This window comes from Solanum tuberosum, unplaced genomic scaffold, assembly GCF_000226075.1.
Source record: "Solanum tuberosum cultivar DM 1-3 516 R44 unplaced genomic scaffold, SolTub_3.0 scf00180, whole genome shotgun sequence".
Taxonomy (NCBI): Eukaryota; Viridiplantae; Streptophyta; class Magnoliopsida; order Solanales; family Solanaceae; genus Solanum; species Solanum tuberosum.
The window spans coordinates 1,181,355-1,204,843 of NW_006239107.1; the positions used below are offsets into that span (position 1 = coordinate 1,181,355).

At 33.9% G+C, this 23,489-nt stretch overlaps 2 protein-coding genes across 8 annotated transcripts in view; one reads left to right on the plus strand and one right to left on the minus strand.

Moving 5' to 3' along the window:
• The window catches only part of LOC102577703 (uncharacterized), a gene marked incomplete in the record, with an annotated part of 1,193 nt that extends 822 nt beyond the window's left edge, over positions 1-371 (minus strand). The window contains 4 exon segments of the mRNA NM_001287950.1: positions 1-18; positions 99-214; positions 217-225; positions 325-371. Of these exon segments, the coding sequence (NP_001274879.1) occupies positions 1-18; positions 99-214; positions 217-225; positions 325-334 (153 nt within the window).
• Positions 372-5,662: 5,291 nt separating this feature from the next.
• LOC102596124 (uncharacterized) lies at positions 5,663-18,577 on the plus strand. 7 transcript variants are annotated; one of them, XM_015312037.1, is made up of 9 exons: positions 5,663-6,022; positions 6,779-6,947; positions 7,264-7,322; positions 8,125-10,627; positions 10,713-10,851; positions 12,073-12,232; positions 13,413-13,589; positions 15,866-16,909; positions 18,170-18,577. In XM_015312037.1, exons 6-8 carry the CDS (start codon positions 12,218-12,220, stop codon positions 16,838-16,840), a joined length of 1,167 nt encoding a protein of 388 aa, XP_015167523.1. In that variant the 5' UTR covers positions 5,663-6,022; positions 6,779-6,947; positions 7,264-7,322; positions 8,125-10,627; positions 10,713-10,851; positions 12,073-12,217; the 3' UTR covers positions 16,841-16,909; positions 18,170-18,577. The 7 variants fall into 7 exon arrangements, 6 of the variants coding, with proteins under 6 accessions (XP_015167523.1, XP_015167527.1, XP_015167528.1 ...); XM_015312040.1 differs by lacking the exon at positions 5,663-6,022 and having other exon boundaries at positions 6,041-6,947; positions 8,125-10,359; positions 10,554-10,627; XM_015312038.1 differs by lacking the exon at positions 5,663-6,022 and having other exon boundaries at positions 6,041-6,947; positions 8,125-9,215; positions 10,201-10,627.
• The last annotated feature ends 4,912 nt before the right edge of the window (positions 18,578-23,489 follow it).

Genomic DNA, 23,489 nt, shown 5'->3' on the forward strand with positions numbered 1-23,489 from the left:
CTCCCAAGTACACATAGTCTGAAAAAAATTGAATAATGTTAATTAAATCGATAGTAAAAAAAAGTAAAGTATACTAAACTTAACTAAAAAATATATACCTTAAAGTTATTAAACATCGCCTGGCGTATACTGTTTGGAATCTTGCTCCAAGAGTGATAAGCTTGTGTATAGAGTCTTCTAACACACTCTTTTAAAGCCCGGGCAGCATCCTTTGCAGGATGCCACCTGCAAAACACATAATAAATATGTTAGTTCATGAATAATATATTAAAGTATAAGAAATAAATAAAATAAACTAACAAATAGATAACAAAACAAACTTACGATGATCCATCCGGCTCAATCATGACTATACCAAGTCTGTCCTTCTGTCCTGGAGCTAGAGTAGACATCGTATCATATGGTGTAGCACTTGATTTGTTAAACTACTCGAGGAATATATATATATAATTAATCAACGTATTTCATACTCCGATGAAGTATCATTTACATGTCATCATAATTAGGAGGTGATCACTACACTTGACATCCATTCAAGATCGAACGTATATAATAATACTATCTCGCATTTCATACTGGAATGAATTATATGTTAGCTCTTCACTTCTGCTACATCACGACATGAGATATTAAGTTTATGATTAGACGACGAACTGATAGGATTTGTACATTACTCTATAAATATAAGTATAATTATCTCCTAATTCATATCAACGTAGTTTCATACTCTAAATATGGATTATAGATATTTTTTTATTTATTCCACGAATTCTAACTTTTTATTTATAAAAGTATACAAAATTGTTACACTTTTTGAACAATTAATCGTAGGTGTAAAATGAAAATTTAATATTATGCACAATAGCAAAATTATGATTAATAGAAATATTTTAAACATACCGACCTCCGGATGTCGCTTTTATTAAAAGTAATTAGATATAATAAAAAATACCGACCTCATGAGGTCGGTATCACATTAAATTTTAAGATAAATAAAAATTAATCATGTTAATTAAATAATATTGACATCGGGAGGTCGGTATTTTATATTAAATTATTTTTTAACTTATATAAAACCGTCATTCGGTTTATTTAAAGTTAATTGAAAATATTAATTTATTACATACTATTTAATTTTACCGACATCTGAAAGTCGGTATTATAATTTTTTTTGTTTTTTATTTTACACAAAACCATTCTCCGGAAGACGATTTAAATAATTTAAATCAAAATATTTCTCAATTTTATTTTTTATATGATTAAACTTTAAAGTACTAAAAAGTGTTGGAGAATTTATTAATTTCCTCATTTCTCATATTGTGATGGCTTTGGTACCTTAGACTTGAAGAAAACTCTTTTTTCTTTCTAAAGAAGTACAGTCGAAATCATGAATTTTTATAATTAAAAAAATTGTGTCAAAAGTTGGTGGGAAAGTCTAAAGACACATGCCTATTACATTTCAAAGGAGGAAAGGTGAAGAATATAAAAGACATAAAATAAAACGAAAAGGAATATATATATATATGGAGAGGCTCAACGGAATTGGTGGCCTAAACTCAAATTTTAATTAGAGATTTCAAGTGTATATTCAATAAAATTAGCTTCTGTGAGCATCACGTATCTCTCACTACTAAAAAACTGCTAAAAAACGATAGAAGAAAAAGCGACGGACTAAGAGATGCCGTCCGTCGCTTATTTTAAAAACTAATTAATAAAATAAAATAAATTAAAACGACGGACAGCGCAGTTATTATTTAATTTATAAATAATTATTTTTAATAAAAAGAGACGGACTAAGAGATGCAGTCCGGCGCTTTTTGGTAAAAAATTTTAAAAATAATTATTTTAATTAAAAAGCGACGGATGGCATCTCTTAGTCCGTCGCTTTTTCTTCTATCGTTTTTTAGCAGTTTTTTAGTAGTGAGAGATACGTGATGCTCACAGAAGCTAATTTTATTGAATATACACTTGAAATCTCTAATTAAAATTTGAGTTTAGGCCACCAATTCCGTTGAGCCTCTCCATATATATATATATTCCTTTTCGTTTTATTTTATGTCTTTTATATTCTTCACCTTTCCTCCTTTGAAATGTAATAGGCATGTGTCTTTAGACTTTCCCACCAACTTTTGACACAATTTTTTTAATTATAAAAATTCATGATTTCGACTGTACTTCTTTAGAAAGAAAAAAGAGTTTTCTTCAAGTCTAAGGTACCAAAGCCATCACAATATGAGAAATGAGGAAATTAATAAATTCTCCAACACTTTTTAGTACTTTAAAGTTTAAACACTAAATAAAGTTTTATTTTGACATTTGGTAAAATATATCATTTCACCCCTAGTGGCTTTATGCTTTTTCTCTCAACCAAGTGCAATTTTTTTTCATAATACGTTGCATGGTGCATGCAACTTAAAAAAAAATAATATTAAAGAATAAGAATTACTACATGTAAAATGTTAGTAAAATATTATTTATTGTCTTATTGACCATCTTATTAGAAGTTCTAGATCAACAATCAACCATTTTACTTATACAATATTTCATACATCACAATATCTATAAATTTCATCGTATTTTCTCCTTTCTTAACTGAAAGCACTCAACACACGTCAACGAACACATATATTATATATATTATGTATCTAGACACATAATATATGTTGCGCGTGTGCCCCCATTTGAGATCTAAATTAGGTCAAGAAGAAGGGCCTCCATTATTTATTGACATTTTTTTTTTCTTTTTGTAAAGTTGGACCCTTAGGGTTGCATGACATTTAAATAACATATCTTATACCAATCTTATTAAAAGTTATTAAATTAGGCAACTTCTGCAGGACATGTCAAAGGGAGAGGCATTATATTGTCTCTTATAACCCTCAAATTACCAAATTGAACAATACAAGAACTAAAAGTTCAATTAAAAAATTAAATCATGTATGTCGCTAATTAATACTCACCTGATGGATATTTATTGTTTTATGGACCAGATATATTCTCATTTGCACTACATTATTTTATGTTTATAGCCAACAGATTGAATATATGTTCCATGTTCATATATACCTAGGCCCTAGACTTAATTGATAAGTCCATAACTAGGGATGTTAATCATTTATTAGGGTGAAGATTAATTAGCCAATCTTATTTAATTGGAGTTAATTAGTTTAATCTAGATTCTAGACTAGGGATAGGTTATCACAGCTGTATAGTTGTACAAGCACATGATATCCACATGAAATTGTTGATTAAATTACCATATATATATATATATATATATATTCAGAGGCGAATTGAAAGTTAAACATTGGGAATTCTAAAGATTCCCTAGGGGAAAAATAGAGATGTCTCCTATGTTACCCATAATATGTGAAAGTATCGACGTAATTTCATAGAGTTATTCGGTCTGAATGCTACATGAAGAACATAAGCCAGATGACGGAACGGGAAGACCCAGGATGGCTTTTTTACCCCATTGTAGGGTGGATCTCGAAAGATATGAAAGATCTCCCTCCAAGCCGTACATACGACTTTCATCGGCTATATATATATAAAGTAAAATAGAATGACGGGGCTTGAAAAATAATACTTCCCTCTGTCCCTTATTACTTGTCCACTTTTGAATTGACACACCTATTACGAAAACAATTATTAACATAGCGAGTTTACTATTTTACCCCTATTAATTATGAAGTGAATGAATTAAAAACTTAAGTTTTCAAGAAGTTCTACTTTTTTCAAAGTAATTAATTGATGATATAATAGGTAAAAAAAATTGTCCTTTCTTGATTTGTCAAAATTGACAAGTAATTAAGGACAACTATAAAAAGAAAAGTGGACAAGTAATTAGGAACAGAGGGAGTACTACAAATTATTGGAAATAGAAGAAATACTACTAAAAACAATACAAAAAATCAACGGACAAGAGCGGTCCAAAAAAGAAAAATCTAGAAATTGATCTTGTCGGTTAATTTTTTTTTTTTCAAAGAAGATTGATGGACGTTTATTTTCTCGCACAAAAATGCGTGAAAATCAAATTGATTAGAAAGAGTTGTTCGGATGGTAAGCATTTCTCACCTTCAACACGAAAGTTGTGAGTTTGAGTCACCAAGGAAGCAAAACGGTGGAAATGGAAGCCCCTGAGGTCGATTCTAAATAGATATAAAATTGAGTATATACCGTCCGTCGGTTTTACGCCTATAAAGCTTAATTGACGATACAAGATTATGTAGGCCACAATTTGAATTGACATAAAATGATAAATGTCACTAAATTGCGACTCTGCTTCACTAGCTAGTCAAAGTAATTAAGAAAGACAAGTTAGATTATGTGACCTAACAATTATAAAGCTGTCCACCCACATTGGATGGACAATTATGTGTTGGAAGCATATATTATATACATAATAAAATTGTCTAACCTATAGTGGTATATTATAAGCAATTATTCAACAGAATATTTTGCAGTATAGTTTGAAGTCTCCAAATTTTGCCCATCATTCAGATATAAGTGGATTTACACGATAAAGTTATAGCTACTTGCATTATATCAATGATTAGTGAATAGTCATGTCATTTTTTTTCTTTTTTTTCAAAATGAATGATTGACCCCAAGAATCAGACATGGGGTTAATTACATTTCTCTAAAGAATATTTTTATTTTGGCAATGGGAAATAATAATAACATAGTATTCTCCTTTTAATTTGGTTACTTAGACATTGAAAAACTGAATTATGAAATTGTGAGATAGAATTTTTGAATTGAATTAATATGTGCCAAATTGAATAAGCATGAATAATGGATCCATGGATGAAGATAGAAAGTTGAATTCTAATTGTAACTAAATTTTCAATTTCTTATTTGTAAAGAAGAAAGTGAAATAAAATAACTATATTAAATAATGATTTTGATTTACCAGAGATATCAACATATTGTTTTAGCTTGGTGGAAAACAAAATCGTTTTCCTCAGGATACTATAAATTAGAAATAATAGAGAACAAAAATAATTAGAAAGATTTTTAAAATGATCATCTACAAAGCCATTCATTTTTATCTTTATTCATACCAAAAAATGACATAGATGTTATGAGTAGATCCCCTTGCTCGTACTTATTCCTATTGATATTTTTTTATGTAAAATAAAAGACCGCTAGACACTGTCTAGTAGGCTTAAAAAAAACAAAAAAAACATGATGAAGTTGTTATGATTAATTAAAAAAAATCAAAAATCATAACAACATCGGACCAATTTGACATATTATTTGAGATCCTTGACAATATTTAAAGATTTTCGTGTTGAACTTCTTTTTCTCGAAACGGTTGCTAAATATTTTTTCACCAGATACATTTAAATTTAGGAAAAGACTCAAATATGTTATTAAACTTTGGAAAAAAGTTCATCTATATTATTCGTTAAAAAATTGTCTCATTTATGCCATTTCGTTTGAATAGTTGTGCAAAATCAAAACTATTTTCAATTGATAAATAATGACATAAATGAGTCTTTTCTCAAATGAAAATGATACAGATCGATGAACCAAACCTAACGGAAAGCCATAGATGAACTTTATCTCAAAATTCGATGACACATTTAAACATTTTCCATAAATTTTAAAAAAGAGAAACTGAAAAAACTTTCTCTAATGCAGTTTGACAGGAGGTACACTATTCTCGAGTTTTACAATACTCGATAGGAATCGAATTTCACTTTCCAAATTCCGATTCCCCATTTTTTTTTCCGGTTTCTCATTCAGTGTTGATACTCACATTAATGATTATTAAATTCGAATTCGCCTCGAAAAATCGATAGTAGTGATTATTAAATTTGAATTTGCCTCGAAAAATCGAGAGCCTAACACTATCCCGAGACCTCTGCTCTATCACAGTATAGTAATATATTCAAAAGAAATTACAGATAACTGGAAGGGAAATTGAAATTGAGGCAATTGAAGGTTGCAACGTGTAATTTGAACCAATGGAATATGAATTTCGACTGCAATTTGAGGAACCTGTTATGCTCACGTAAGTTTCTATATGTGCTATGTTAAATATCATTTCTTCGGGTCGTTTTTGTTCTTGGTTAGGAAGTGAATTATTCAGGTATCAAAATCAGCATAATTGGAATCGTGTTTGATAGCATTTTAGTTGTTATGTATCAAATTTTACACACCAAGCACGGTGTTTGGCTACCAGTTTACAATCCCGCACAACTAAAACATGTATTTTATGTAGGGCAGAAGATGGAATAACTAAACTCGACATAACATGCATAACTTTAACAAATAATTGTGTGAATAATCCGGGTAATCCTACTACTTTGCACATATGAATAAATGAATAATTGATTCCACTAGTGTGAGCTTGCTCAAATTGACAGTTTCAAGCTTGAATAAAGGAGGAGAGGGTTGCAGTGGGCTGACAAGTGACAACTGGTGTATAACTTGTCAATTAACCGACCCCAACTCGTTTTGGACTGAGGCGTAGTAGTAATTGTTGTTACTTTGCACATATGAATGTTTGGTTTTGTTGTGGAGTAACAAGACCTATTGATAATATAATATGCTGATTTTTCATTTGAGATGGAAATCAGTTTGTTTTGCCTTGGCCACAACAAGTCAATTATATTGGTGATATCATCAAGGTTTCTCATCATTGAAATACTACTTGATGTTTAAAAAGAAAGACTCACTGATAAGTTGGCATCAGAAAAGAAGTAGAGAGACAGTAAATTATCATTTGAGTTTTTCCCTCCTTTGTAAAGTTTCCATTAACTTGCAGGTGGGAGATTGGACTGATGGCATATTATGTTTATGTAGCTTCAGTATATGTGCCTGTTATCAGATTCAGAACATTACAACTGTCAAATGTTGTGCCTAAACAGGAAAATAGTCATGATAAGGCCAAAGTTGTGGCTAGCAAATGATGGCAACTACCGAGAAATCCGATGGTAAACAAAAATAGCATCTTCAAGGACTGCTAAATGTGCATAGTTTTGGTGATCCTGTTTTTGCCTAAACCAAAAGCAAACCAATTTTTAACAGGCTTTAAAGTTACATATCAAAACCAAACCAAGAGTGTAAAAGAATTGTCTGTTTTGCTTTGTTGGTTCTAAATTGGTGTATTTGAGTTTATCAAGTCTTCATTGTATTTTGCTTTATCATTGTATATCAAGTGATAATGGTTCTTACTTCCCCTTTGGTACTGTCTGGTGTATTCAGCGTTTCTTAATTAAGTTTGCTTAGTGAATTGCTTTCTGTTTCCAGATTAGATACGAGGAGGATATAGCACTTGAACCTTTTGCTGGCTATGGGATTATCTAAGAGTAAGTGGTGCATCTGGATTTTTGCTTCCAGTGTCTGGTGGTGCTGATAGTTCCTTCCTTGTTGCTATAGTTTTTCAATGTGACATCTTGTAGTAAAAGGTTTATTGGATTCTCTTCCCTTCTAAACATCTATATTGTTGAGTTCTAGCTATTTTCCTGTTTTTTTGTAGCTAGAGTATGACAATCACATTGCTGTCATGTAAATAGGTTTCGTTGTAGTTAATGAGAAGAATGAAATTGCAGTGATTATGTTCCCCTATCCGTGTAGTCGCTTGAACCTTTGGTAGTTTCCTACATGAACCAACAGCATCCTTCAGTGAAAAAATGATAGATAATTACTGGTGCTGTTTGATTACTCAAATTATTAACTGGATTCGTATTTGGTGAATTGTTACCGAGAAAACATGGTACGTGTGGAGGTCTGCTTTGTTAAAATGTACTAGTTACTAAAGAATGGTCTCACTTATATAATTTTGGGATTGAACTTCCCATGGTGTAGTTAAACTGAAAATGCTACAGCATGGTCAAATTTTGAGGGGATCCTTGATTTGTCACATTAGTGGTCAGGTTTCCGCTACACATCAGCTAATTTTTCCGTCTGTAGTGTTCTAGAGCTGGCAAGCATTTTTATTATCCTATCCGTGCATGTCCTGTAATACATGTACCCTGTCTTCATTTACGCTATTCTGACTGATAAATTGCATTGAGCTGGTCAGATTGTCTACCTTATTGTTAAAGGTAAAAGTAAACAGCACTTAGCTTTGTTTTCTCTGTAGTTTACTCACCGGTGATGTCAATGCAGAAATTGCAAATGGCGATGAACCGGTAAAAGCTGATGACATTTGAATTGGCTAATACACTGATGGTTAGTTTTCAACGGGAAGCAAAGAATTTGCTGAGCACGTTGTTTATACTGTTTTTACTTTTTATGGGATCTGAAAATAGGCAATAAAATCAGCAAAGTGCCACTATTTTCTCCTTTATCAGATTTTCTATTCTGATTTATAGGTGTTCTCTAATTACAACTGTAGTAATAATTTACTACTTTAAAGTTGCTTTGCTCATTTTCAATTTGCAAATGGCTTTTTTATTGCCTTGCCTTGGGCAGCATATTTCTGGTCCAGAATTGAGAGCCCTTTTAGTAATCTTAATACATGTAGAAAATTTGAACATTGCAAAGATGAGAATTTGGTCATCATGAAATCTCGGCTAGACCTGTTGTGCTACTGCCTGCTAAACCAGTGTTCTCAAAGGCGATCGCCATTGCACCTTTGGCGAGAGGCGAGGCGAGGCAAGGCTAGTCAGACCCTTGTCTCCGTTTGTCGCCTTTCGCCGTCCAAAACACTGTGCTAAACCAAAGCTGACAACCAACCTCATGAATTCTAGGAGTCAACCCTACTTAGATTTTGTTCTTAAATGACATTCATTCTCTAATATCAAGGACTCATTAAAATTCCGAGAAGTGAATATTCCCATAGAGTTTAATGACACCGTTGATCTGAACTTTAAGGGTTTAAATTTTGCAAGTTTTTTACTTTTACTGGCGGATGAAATTAGAAAGAGAATGACATCTCCAACTGTAAGCAGATGATCTACTATAAGATTTCATGCCTTTTCTATTGATTCATATATGTCACCTTCAGTGGAGAAGTCCTAAGGGTGTCCTCACTTCTGGAGAATACCAACAGTGTTCTATCAGAACTCTATGTTTGAAAATGATTTATTTGAATTGATTATTGAGCCAAACAGTGTTGTTTATGCGTGTGACGGTTCAGAAGCCACAAAAAACCGGGCAAAGGTGTTGTCTAATGAGATAGATCCTGGCCTCTTTAATTTTGGTCTCTTCACTACATTTTATATTTCAAACACTTACTGGAAAGTCCACACTACAAGGTAATAATGTGATAAATTTTACCCTTATCTAATTATTTGCTTTATGGAGGAACTGAAACCTTTACCCTCATATTGTTTGGCCAACTAATAGTTGGTTGGACTAATAAGAACCATTTCTGAAATAAAGACCAAGTAATTGCTTGTCAGTGCAATTTTAACCTGAGTATCTCTTTGTAGGTAGATGGGGGGATAAGACATTGAACATGTATTAGTTAGTCCCGAGATTATTTATCCCACCATTTATGATAACTAATCCCATGGGATCACTTTGTCCCATCCCCGATACCAAACAACCCCTTAGGGTAGCAAAACATTCAAGCTTGCGTCTGAATGGTTTTAGCGTTCATGTTAGCATCTCTACTACCGTGGCTTCATAATAAACCTGGTTTTTATCTAGTTTTTGGTAGCTCCAATGTGGATGGATGAAGGATTATGTGGTTACTTAACAAAGGTAGAAGAATTTTTTGTTGAATCGAGTCAACAGACGTGATGAGAATATAAAGTGTAAAGTTAGTTAGCTGTGAACAGTAAAAGTTAGTTAGTTGTGAACAGTAGAGTTAGTTGACATTCAGTTACATTAGAGTCAAGTTGTTGATTAGTTAAATTCTGCCATAGTTTGTTGATTAGTGATTTGTATATATAGATTCACATTGTAATACTTATTTTCTTAATTCACATTCAATGAAAAATATCTTTCCATGTATCTTCTCTCTCGATTTCTTTCTCTCATATCAGTACATTCTCCATTAATGGAGATTGGGAGCTCACAGTGCTGATTTTGTCAAGACGATTTTTGGGCCACCTAGCTACTACTGTTTGAATTTGTTTGCAGCTGGCTTGAACTCTCCTCATATTTTGATCTTCTGTGCTTGTAGAGCATGTTGATAAACAGATAACAGATTGAATTGTATATTAGTGCATCTCTCTCTTTTTTTTCTAACACTTATTCAGGTGATAACTGTCTATATTTGCTGTATGATTGTAGTTCAGCAGATATAGATATCCAATTGGAAGCATCAGTAAGATGGATCTTCGAACATTTCTGAAATGGGTTGCCATTCATCTCGGTTACTCATTCTCGACAAAGATTGTAGCTGCACCACCTACTGCTGAAGTGGAACCTATACGTTCAAATTATAGTCAGGTATTGATTCAGTGTACTGCCTATTTTCAGTTTCTAATGCCTTTTCTAGTCTTGCGTATGATCATGTTTCCTGTTACTAGTATTTTCTTATCCTTCACTAATAAATCACTATGGAGAGTTTTTATTCTGCATTACAATATTTGTGAAACAACTGGATGAAATGGATAAGGGTATGACCTATGATGAGCTTTCAGTGTATGGAAGGTTGTGGAAGATTTTTCGCTGGGGACCTGTCCGTATCAATGTTTAAGATTTGTCCTCTCATTCTGTAAGTCTATGGAAGCAGACTTGCCGTAGGATCATTTCTTCCACAGGTTTCGTAGTCCTTGACAACTTACTGAATCATATTGCAGAATATGTGTTACAAATGGGCACAAAGTTGACGCGTGCAGAGGTGGCTGACAAAGTGAAGTACCTTCTTTAAGTACTATTCCATTCCATCAATAGACGGACAAGGGAGGCTTGCTCAAGTGGTTCGAGTCACTCTGGAGGGTAAGTAGAACACTGTTGATCCTCCTTAAAAAGAGAGAGAGATACATACCCGTACTAAATGCCTGCCTACTCGTTCCCATATCCATGTACCTTAAAGCCAAGTAGTCAGAGCCAGTATAAAGGATTTAGACAGTGTAATGCTATTGTTCTGTGTTCCATACTTTCATTAGAGAAGCATCATCATCATTTACGCCTCAATCCCAAGCAAGTTGATGTCAACTATGTAGGCATTAGAAGTTCTTTATAGTTTCTACATAAGATTGTTTATCAGATAAGGCATATAAAGTTTCTCGTCTTGCAGAGTTGTGTTATTCACCCAAAGACAACAACAGGTTTGATCTGCGGCAGCTTCTGTACAAAATTAGCCAGCCTTATCAACTTTGAAAGATTGATAAGCTTGCTGGTGAATGGTGATAGAGAAATGGGTGTTGTGGCAACTGGCTTGGGCGATTAAAGGGCTCGCGTTTCATTCTAACTTTGATGATTTAGCTCAACGTGCAGCTGAATAGGAGAAACTGGATTTTAAATGCTTTCCAAGAGATCTTCATTTTTACGCACAAGAGATATGAAAATGTTACTTTTTTCTTCTGTTGCTCATTTTGTAAGTGGCCAAATTTGATACAAAACAACTACTAACACAAGATAGAAAAATGAATCAGTTAAACCAAAACTCTTTGACCAATCACCTAAACCAAAGACCAACCAAGTAATTTATTTAACTTTTTATACATTAGCAGTTTTTTTTAAGCATATTTTTACCTATTACAACAAGTTATTTACTTTACCCAATTATGAAAGAAGCAAAATAGTTGAATTAATGGTTAAAAAATAGACTTTAACTATTCAACGATTCATTGTTCTATTTACCTATTTAAACTATCACTATTAATATGCACCTTGACATGGAGTTAGCCGAATATTTATTCCCAATTGACAATTGCCGTATGTTAGTTAAATCAACTTAACATCGAGTGATAATTGAAGTATGAAACTCGCAAAAAAGTGATAGTTTAAAAGTATTTGTTTTACCATTAATTCATATTAGTTTGATTCAAACTTGCATTTTCTTTTTTAAAATGATTATATTAAATACTTTTTTTTTTGTGAATTGCGTTTAACAAATTTTTTAGGCCGTTGCCGCTCTAGATCCTCTTTTCCCTCCATTTTTTCCTCATGTACTGACAGTACCAGTGACAATAATGTACTTTAATTCGTTTTCAGGGGCATTTGAGTAATTTACTAAAGCAAAACAATTTCCTCCTGTTTTCTTATTAAGCAAAAAAACCACCTTCGTAAATTTTGTTCTTCACATTTCGGTCTGGAAAACCTCAAACGACAGCTTTGTGCTTAGTTCAAGGAAACAGCAATGGATGCCGACGAGGTGACAATTTTTTATTTTTTTTGCATGTTTTCATTTTTATGATAAATGTTATTTTTATTTTCTTATATTATGTTGGAGTATAACAGAACGAGTTTAGGATTGAGGTTTGAGGAGTGGTAGTATTAATTAGTTGTAAATTTAGTGATATATTTTTTTGATAATTTTTGTATGTGTTTGTTACTATCTGTTGCTTCATTTACTTTAAATCTTAGTTTTTGCTGTCTTATTTTCTAATAATCGTGTTCTCTACCTCACAAAGGTAGTGTGGTAAGGCACCCAAGGGTGTGTCGTAGTGGTCAATCGAAGTGGTTGAGAAATTTGAGGTCTCAGGTTCAAAACTAGCGGAGACTAAAACACTAGTTGATTTTTTTCCCAATTGTCCTAGCCTTGGTGGACAGAGTTACCTGATACTTATTCCTGGTGGTGGAGGTGGCACAAAAGTTGGCCCGGACACCACAGTCACAAAAAAAAAGAAGGTAGTGTGGTAAGGTCTAAGTTGGGGCGGTGGCAACTATCCCGTGGAATTAGTCGACGTGCATGACAGTTGGTTCGAATACCACGGTCATAAAAAAAATGTAGTGTGGTAAGGTCTAAGTTGGGGCGGTGACAGGTATCCTGTGGAATTAGTCCAAGCGCGTGAAAGTTGGTCCGAATACAACGGTCATAAAAAAAAGGGTAGTGTGGTAAAATCTAAGTTGGGGCGGAACCAAGTAGGGCTGAAGGGGTTTATTCGAATTTATACATGGTTAAAACTATTTTTTATGTATAGATAGTAGATATTGAAATCGCCTTCGATTTCTTCTATTCATAGTTAGAAACTCATTAATGAAAATTTCGGTTGTGCCACTTGATCTAATGCAGTGGTAAGGTGTACGCTCATTTTAACCTCCCCAGGCTCCACTTGTGAGATTGCACCGAGTATGTTATTCTTGTTGTTTCATTTGTTAACATTGTAACCTCCCTAGACTCCACTTGTGAGATTGCACCGAGTATATTATTGTTGTTGTTTCATGTGTTAACGTCGTAACCTCCCCAGAATCCACTTGTGTGATTGCACTGTGTATGTTATCGTTGTTGTTTCATTTGTTAACATCGTAACCTCCCCAGACTCCACTAGTGAGATTGCAATGAGTATATTGGTGTTTTTGTTACATTTGTTAATGTTTTTTTTGGGTTACAGAGATTAATAGCTTTAGAAAAGGCGTATACGGATGTAGTCTTGAACACAGAGAAAGAAGCAGCGACGAGGATTATGGTGTCGGAACAGAAAGCTCAATGTTTTCAAGAGGAGCTCCAAGTGGTGAAAGAAAAGGGGCTAATGACGCTGATGAAGCTCAAAGAGATGATGGATTCTAAGGTGAACTCTATTGAACACTAGGCATTTGACCATGAAATTTTTTCACTAACAGCACTGGTGTTCTTTGCTCAAACCAAAATTGACCATGTTGCAAGTGTCTGCTGATCTTAGTCCCACAATCAATTTGAAGCCAAAGCCAACTATATCTCACACTTTTCAATACTACAACCAATCCTCGGAATATTGACACTTAAGTTATAAGCATCAAATAATGATTTTAAGCTAACACACACTCTGTGCTCTCCAACTATCAAACATAATCTTATCTTTATTTCAAAATTACGTTAGGAAAATTTAACCTCTATGAATTTTTTCCTTTCCATTTTGTTGTGAAGACCTGAAAACAAAGACGTCATTGGCATGCAGCCAAAAGATATGGACTGTATGAGTGTCTCATTTTCCTCCACAAGTGCACATGTCCTCCAATGCAACTCCCATTTCCACTTGGTCATCCCACTTTAGAGTTCTTAAGTACATCTTGAATAACTTCTTGCTACCATTCTCTGAGCAAGACACTTTTATCCTTTGTAGTTCTTGTTTGTCTACTAAAGCACATCAACATTCGTCTCACAAATTCACTCTGATAAGTTCTAAATGGGGGCTTGTTCAATTTATCGCTTGATAATTTATTTATTTGAGAGGGAACCCAAATCTTCATACCTTTTGTAACTACCTTGTGAAGGTGTGCAACCATTTTGGCAGCATTTGAGCCTAAAACCTTTCTTGTCAACCTCATTGAAACCTCTTGAACAAAATATGTCCCTAACTTCTCACCCTTAAATCCTATTCTAAGCATTGGTTTGTTTGAATAGCAAACATAGGCCAAAAGCCTAAGTTGGGTGTGTGTCACGACCCAAAGTACACCCTAGACGTGACATGGCATATAAGACCCCGTGAGGTTTATTATGGCATCTTTATTGATTAATACACAAGAGTAGGCTATACTCGCTATAACCCAAAGATTAGGTCCAAGGCCGAGAAAAATCTGAGATGAACACATGAGGTAGATTTGGGTTCATGCTTATTTTTGGAGTATAGTTTAAGTCAGGGCTAACATAAGCAAGTTCGTTGAGAGGCAGTCTTCTGTCTTGTCAAATAATTTTGAAAGGGGGAGTAATTATTTAAAAGTGAGGTGAGTAGACGTTTTTAAATAAGCAACATGGTGACATGCTAAGGACCAAAAAAGTTTCGAAGATAGTCAGCTCTGAATCTGAACTCTATGAATCCTACTTGGGTGATTTGATTGATTCCTAATTCTTCCTCACATAAAAATGTTCTTGCAGTTTCAATAATGTAACGATGCTAAGGCATATAGAATGGAGTAAAAAGATGTTCAAATTTTGGTATCAAAATGTTTTTCTACCTACGGATGAAATTTTTGAAAAAGCTATTTGACTTCATTTTTACCTTTTTAGTGTGTAGAGCGAAGTGTTTGTGTATTGATCAACAAAGATGCAATAATACATGTTTTTATCAAGAGATAGAACAAGACAAATCACTTCAAATAATTTAAAGCGGTTTAGAGCTTTTCAGTGTCAATTTATAAAATGGATGTTAATGAGCTTACATGTGAGCTTGTGGAGGTGAAATGGGCCACTCATGCAGTCCACTTTTGTTCCAGCCGCATGCCAACGATGTCTGAGTTTTCAGATTCTTCACAACAAAATGAAAAGGAAAGCATCCAACAGATGTTAGATTATCCTGACATAGTTTTGGAAACAGATATAAAATATAATTTGATTCTTGTATGTCAGTAGAGCCAATATGTGATATGGATTTGTTACCATCGTGCACGTTGGCATCCTTGTTGTCGTGATACGATTGTACGTTGTGCGGCTCCGTTGCGATATGATGAGTGGCACCGGAGTCGATTTACCAAGGATTGGCAGTGGTATTGATTGGTAGACACTTGCAACATCGCCAATCTTGTTGCATAGAAACATTGAGTAATGACAATAGTGTTATTGTTATTCGAGGACTGAAATAATGGATTTATCAAAAAATAATAAGATAAAACTGAGCCTTTTTTATTTCTATTTTTTAATAAGGAGAGATAAATGCCAGTTCTTCCCATTCTGATTTTACAAAGCTTCTTTGATTCTCAGTTACAAAAGAAACTTTTTTTATTCCCGATTCCCCTCTGGCCAATTATTTAGTAGATGTAACTAATTTTAACTTTTCTCCTTTCTTTATATATCATTCATCTAGAAGACATCTTGCAAACATATTCATTGCCAGTATCCACTATTTATATTTTTTCCATATCTTATTGACAGATTATTGAAGTAGAGTTGACATCGTTGAGTCAACAGAGGAAGATTGAAGAACTTGAAGCTCAACTTGAGGAAGCAGAAGATATTGTAAGTGATCTCAGGGTTGAGTTGAGAGAAGTTCAAGCTGAACTTGAGAAAGTTGCCAGCAAAGAGAAAGAAGAAAAGCAATCACTGGATGTTGATAGTACTGATACTAGAGAACTAACAAAGGACAACACAGTTGTATTGCCTCCAGAATCTCAGGATGATTCAGTGACAACTTCTAACATGGAAGTTGACAGTATGAACCAGAAAACTGAGGGCTACCATTCTTGTCATACAAAGGTTAACCCTGGAAACTGTTCTGTTGCTAGTTCGGATTTAAGTTTGACAGGCAAAGCTCTAGAGTTATACCAAAATGGACATACACAGATAATTCATGCTGCTGAAGGAAACCTGTCAGATAGGGAAATCATTCAAAATGAAACATTTTCTGAACATTCTTTGAAGTTGGAAAACATGCCAACCAATAATTTCTTGACAGATGATTCAACTGTAGCAAGAGGCAATGCTCCAAGTGAAGATCCTTCTGAGATGGTCCAAAGATTGTCCACAGGAAAAGGTGAACAAGGCATAGAGATGGGATATGCAGAAAGTTCTGATAATAAACCGCAGTCTTTTGAGGCTTCTGGTGTTCATTATGCAATAGATGAGCCTGAGGAGTTGATGGGGAAGATGGATCTTTCAGAAGAAGATATTGAAAATGTTTGCAATCAGTTGTTCTTTATAAAAGATCTTTGCAGTCAACTGTTAAAGTCAGAGTCAAGGGTGACTGATGTAAACAATCGGGTCCCTAGCCAACCTCTAAATGATAGAGTGTTTAAGTACACATACCAAAGAAAGAGGAAAAGAGAATTGTTGAGTGTATCTGATGAGAAAGCTTCAATTGCAAAGAGCTCTCAAACAAAAAAAAAGTGTGAAACTAGACAGTCTTTTTGAGACACAGGATGAGTTCAGTGACAGAATCATCTCAGGACAGTTGGCAAATGGCATTAGGTTGCTCAACAGGTTGGTTATTTGCTTATTTATTCCCTTTGATTAGTTGATAATTATGTTGTATACCTATCTCTGTTTATATACTAATTTAACTGGTATACCTTCAATTTGATATATGTAGCAAGTGTTCCCTCACATGAATGTGACGATATGTATAATTTTTGGTATGAGAAGGCAGGCTGGTAGAGCTCGTCCAATTGTTATAATGTGCTTTTTTCCCATCCAAAATGAAACAAGAGAAAGGAGAGGTGTCAAATTTGATGTCTTTTTGGTTATCTAAAAGTTTTAATACATAGAAAACTTGGAAGTTCTGTCTATTTTTAGATCTTTGTGGGGAATTTGCCAGGAGTTCTGAGAATATGTTGCAACTCCATTAAGGTTATCTGCTTTCTGGACTTACTGACTGCCTTCCACAATTTCATCAGTTCCTAGCATTTACAAAGTTTATACTAAGGAGGCATCGTTCTAGTGGGAAAGGCCAAACCTTCTACTCTTAAAAAGGACTATGTTTATAGTTTAGTCGACCAAATTCGGAACTTGTTTATTTTGAGGACTTTATGTCAAGTGAAGTTTCACTAGAAGAACTTTTGGATAATATTGTAGAAGTTTTTTGTGTTTGACCATCTTTCCGAAGTATCTTTTTGCATTGAACTACACAAAATGACATGTAAAGATTCACTTTATAATTAATATGTTTTGAATAGGTAAATTGATTTGATATATGCATTATGAGACTCTAGTTATTCAACTTCTTTGCATTAAAATACAAAAGATAAGTTCACAAAATAGAGAGAGGGAGCATGTTTATGAGACTTTGGTCATAGATGGGTTGTTAACAATGCATGACATTAGTTTTCATCCATATGCTAAGGGTACTTTGTCTTCAAAAAACAAAAAACAGCTTATGGTACTACTCATAAGGAGAAACTATTTTTCAGTTTCTTTGCCAAAACAGAAAAATAAGCACACACTTTTAGTTTCTGAATAGTTTGGTTGAACACGCTAGTAAGCTTCTTCATAGAAAGATGTTATGGAAGTTGGAATATTCCATCAGGATAAATTTTTCGAGAAAGAACATTTAGGAATAATGAATTTATCAACTCTTATGTTGGTTTAATGCTCAGTACTGTTAAGTAATGTTATCATATTGCCCTATTTTTGTTGGTGTGCTGCAAATTTTGATGACTGTTAAGATGTTAACTAGTTTAAGGTTTCTGAAAATATGTTGTTTGTCTCTTGGTTGCTCATATCTTCCCTGTTTGTTCTCTGCAGCTAATGTGTCTGTCTAAGAAGTGCTAGTGAAATTGTGTGTGCCATGTCTTCTGTGCTATAAAATAAGGAATGTCTTCTGTCAGCTATCTCTGAGATCCATCATGTCATTTAGGATGGAGGTTTACGAGTGAGATGCACGATCCAATTGATTGTTTACATGTCCAGCAGGGGCCGTATCTAGCCTTAATGCACCAGATAACTTTTTCCCAGATCATGTATTTGTATCGATAAATCCACTAATTAGTGAACCTAGTTTTTGTTGTATATTAACTTGAGATCACTGTAGGAACTTGTGACTTTGTTATCCAGTAGGTTAACTATTATTATTGTTTTGTTTGGATTTGGATGCTAACCTTGTATATTATGTAGCTTTCAAACTTAATGATGTTCATCTTTCCTCTTTGATCATCCTTTTAGGAGAACATTTGCGTAACTGGTAAAGTTATTTTCATGTGATCAGGAAATCATGGGTTTGAGTTGTGGAAACAGCTTCTTGCATAAATGCAAACTCTGTGTACAACAAATCCTTTTAGTCCGTCCCTTTCTTGGACCTGTGCATAGCGAGGGCTTAATGCACTGATCTGTCCTTTTAGTCATTCTTTTACATATTTAATTGTGAAATGTATCTATTGATTAAGAATGGGACTTTCAAAGATAACTGATGGAATACTTCTGTTGATAAAGAATCACATTTTTGGTAGTTTATTGTGGAATGCCTTTGCTGATTCCTATATTCACAGTATTGATAGTTTATCTCTTCTGATGGTATTATGTCTTTGAAATAACCTTTCACTAACATAATTTTATAACTAAAAGACTTGTAACTAAAAGATTGTGTTAGAGAGGTAAGTACGTCGCCATTTTTTTTATCAAGGGTTTCCTATCGGAGACTTAAAAATGGAATCTTCTTTGGAAGAGAATACAAATTCAAATTGGTTGAGCTCCAAAGTGAGTATTGAATATTAGGCGACAAACTAAAAAATTAAGAGTAATCAAATTTTATCCATAGTGATAAAAGATATTAAGCACAATAGCCTGATTTATTTTTATTAATAAAAGAAAAATTAAATGGTCAAAAGCTAACACATTTAAACTATTATCTTTTCACAAGTTTTATTTCTTACTATCCATTGTTTTATTTATCTATTAAATTATCACTTCCTCTTATATTAGAACACACATCAATGTTGAGTTGATGTTAAGTGAAAAAATATTTGTCCAACTACGCATCTATTTTAATACAAAAAAAAATAATAGTTTAATCTAGTAAATGGAACCATGACAATTGAGGTAAACTCGCAAAAAAAAAAAATTATTTAGATGTATTTTTAACCATTAATTTTAAAAGAAAATAAAAAGTGGTAGTCATAAACCCCTTCCAAGTTGGAAATAAGAGGGCTTTTTTTGGGGCTTTGCAATATTGAAGTCATCTTCTCCATTTCAATCCCAACAACTAAACGTTCGAAGGCAAACGCCGGAAAATGGGAGCAGCAAGCAAGGCAGGGGACTTGATATTTAAGGCCTTCGTCGGAGGGCTCGGTGTCACCACCATTTATCTGACGGCGACATTCTCCGTCAACGTCTACCGTGGTCTCTCTTGGCATAAAGCCCAATCGGTAACCTCCACAATCTCTTATAAGCAGTTAGTGTATGATTGCTAGTTGTTTTTCTGTTTGATGGAAAACCTAATTGTGGGATTTCTAGCTGTGATGCCCTTTACCTTTGAAATGAGAATTTTTATGGGTTTTGTGTATTTTATTTGCGAAGATATCTCGATCCATTTTTAGTATCTCCATTTGATCTTCCGTCATGCTTATTTGATTTCGTTCGTTTATCTGTTACATGGATTATTCATTTGCCTTTAACTTGCTCAGGTTGAACGTGTGATATATGGGTTTGGTTGGGTTGTTGAAAATATGCTTAAACTTAGTGAAGAATTAGACTTGAGTGTAGCTGATACTTTGCCCGAATTACCTACTTTAACACACTCATTCATTCCGATATAATCTGTTTGTCTTACTTTCAGTTTTAGTCTGTTTCAAAAAGAAAATCTATTTCCTTTTTTGCAACTCTTTAGTTCTAACTTCCCAAACTTTGTGCCAAGTCAAAACTAGATAAACAAATTGAAATGGAGTGAGTAGCTCCTAGTATGTCATGAAGAATGTCTTCTAGTACTAATTTGAAAGATTAACGATCATTTTCTTTCTCTTGTAGCAATTGTTTGTCTATTGCTTTTTGTATATTTGCTCCTTTGTATTGACGCAATACATCAATGAGGATTGTTCAGCTCAAGAGTAGTGCCTCATGTTCTGCTGGCTACTGGCCTCTACTTGAAAACCATGCTGTTCAGTGTGCCAGACAGTCAAGTAGGACCGAAGTTCCAGCTGTCACTTAGGCGTTGGAAGAGCCTGTACCTTTCCCCTAAATCTTATCCATATGATTTAGCTCTAATATTTTTGTGTGCTTACACAACAAGTTCTAATTTAATATTTAGTTTGTGTTAACCGTGGTAGATTTATTTGAGATAAACATCAGTCAATTGGTGACTTTTGTCAAAAATTAATATGAAGAAATACCTGTCGTTGTGTCTTTTTAATCATCAAATTGCTGGATGTGGACTTTTAATGAGGTGTTTAGTTACTTAAGGGTAGGAGAAGGGTAAAGGAAGGAGAAATTCATTAGTTTATGTCCCTCCCTCCCATTATTTGGAATAAGTCGAAGGGATAAAGAGATATTTTGTCCATTTAGTCCTTAAAGAGGCTAAAAGAGCGGACTTGGATAGGTATCTAGCAGAACCTTTCACTTGTACTCCTATCTCCTACCCTTCTGCTCTCTTTAAACAGACTGTAAATGAATTGACTTTTCCAAAGTGGAAAAGAATGTGATAAAAAATGAAACTTTTCTGCTGCCAGAGATCACTGATCAGTGGAACTCTTTGCTGACCTATTTCAGAGTTCATCTAACATGCAAGGTGGATGGCTATGTTGCTTGGACCCTCCAAAAATGTTGCCACACCTATATAGGATTCTTCAATAATGCTCTGCTTTTGGAGGATCCGACATGCACTTGTCGACATTTTTAAAGAGTCCAAGCAACATAGGTGGATGGTTATTTTGGTTTTCTTGGAGTCTTTTCAAATGGGTATAATGATTTTAGTTATCAAACTACCAAGTACTGGTGCGCAAAAACTGAGCAACTCAAGCGCTTTCATTTCTTGAGCACTAATGATGTATTCAAGTGCAATTGTTTCTAGTGATCTAATGAGTTCCTGAAAGATGTGTTTGAGCATGGGGCTTCTGATTGAGAACATACTTGAAGAGTTGTTTTGTTCTAAGTTGGCTACTTCACTCATTGTGTATGTGCAACTGCTTTAAGGCTGATGTGTGTAATGAGTCAAGTTAGCAGCTAGACCATCCTTCATGTTTTGTGCTTGCTAGCGTGCTATATTTGCTAATTGGTATGAAATTTGGAACACTATGTCCTTCTAGTTTCAGGCACCTGGCTATGCATCACATATGTTCCCTAGTCCCTGCACATTTTGTGCGCTTTTTGTTAGTGATCTTCTGTACATATTCTGCCTTTGGCCTATTGAATGCTGACAGTGCACCGTTTCTCCTAGATCATCTTTGCTGAATCTGAATGTTACGTATCATATGGTTCGTTAATTAAATTGTTAGTTCTACAAGAACGCTTTCTGATATATGACCTTTTTCTTCCTGCAAATGTAGAAAAATGAGAAAGATGGATCTGTAGTTCAGCAGGAAGAATGACCCGTCTTCAAGTCCTACCCTTGGTCATCGTGTTGCTAGCTGAGGTCCTGCCAGAAATTTCGGAGTATATCTGAATCTTGTCGCATTATGTAACGACTCTTTCACAGTTTTTCCATAGGATACTTAAAACACAGCAGCACTTCATAATCTTCTCCATCCAACAATCAAATTGGATGGACGGTATGTCATGTTTATTCATTTTCCATTGCTATATTGTTGCTGAAATTCTCCACAACGATATTCGGAGTCCCACAGTTGTATGATTTACCTTCATTATTAATTCTATTTACAAGTAACATACATAGATAGCATGGCAATGGATTTTCCTTTTGATTATGCAACCACCCATAAAAGGCAAGTTCATTTTGTGGTACTAAAGATATCACAACACATCATATGTCATACAATAACCAAAAGATGAAAAATAATGTAGAAAATAGTAAATTAGGTAATTTCCTTTTATCATATCTTACATGCCCATTTTGTATTGTTTCCCATATGGTTCTTTTGGTGCAATTCTAAAGGAAACTTGTATCCATAAGCAAAAAAGCAAGGCTAACTGCTTTTCCATTGATAGAGAAATGCCCATTGCGTATATATACTCAAATGTGGAATTAGTTACTTGTGTGGTAAAACATCACATTTGAATATTAATTTATTTTTTCTAAATAACTTTACATATTTAACTAATAAATTGAATTAGTATACATAATTTTGTTTTAGTTAAAAATAGTACTAGTACATTGTAAGCAGTTTAGAGAAGTTGTAGTTAGAGAATAATTTTGATTAACCAAATAATGAGGACACAATAGAGTAACATCTTATTTGTTCATGTCAATGTTTCTCTTGTCATGACATTGTCCGGATATCGAGAGTCAATTTTTTAAAATTAAATTTGGACATATAATCTTTAAGTTTTATTTTTATTTTTTGTGATAAGGGAAATTTGCAGTTGCTATCCTTCTTGTGCATACAGGTAAAACCCTTGCTCCTATGCAATAGCTCGCAAACCACACAAGAGAGCTAACCTGAACTAGGCAAATCCAGTGTAACGAGCTCGACCTAAAAAATGAACAAACCTCTTGCTTTTGCTGGCAAGGGGTTTCGAACTTGAGACCTCCAATATGGAAGTCCCAAGACCGTGAATAGTAATTTACATATTTAGAAACTACATAAAAATACTATAAGTCACACAAATTATAAATTTAAAACACATGAATAAATCGCAATCAAAGATTTTCTCGTTTGATTTTCAAAATCTGAATAATGTCATACAAACTAGGATGGACAGGATAATTTTTTTTTTATTGAATGTCCTTTTTGAGATTATGTACATTTCAACAATAATAACATATTCAATATAATCTCATTAATAAAATATGGTTAAGATATGATATTAATGAGGAATTAAAAGACTATTTTCGATAAAATCTTGTTCCGAGACTTTAACAAAACAGGGTTGCGGTATAGATTTGGTAACAACCAAGGGCAATTTCGGTACACTATATTTTATATATAGTAAAGTAAAGAACTTTTCTAATATTGAAAAA

Coding starts and splice junctions, on each gene's coding strand:
- LOC102596124 (XM_015312037.1), top strand. Junction 13,590..15,865: donor AAGAGATGATGGATTCTAAG/GTGAACTCTATT, acceptor TCTTATTGACAG/ATTATTGAAGTAGAGTTGAC.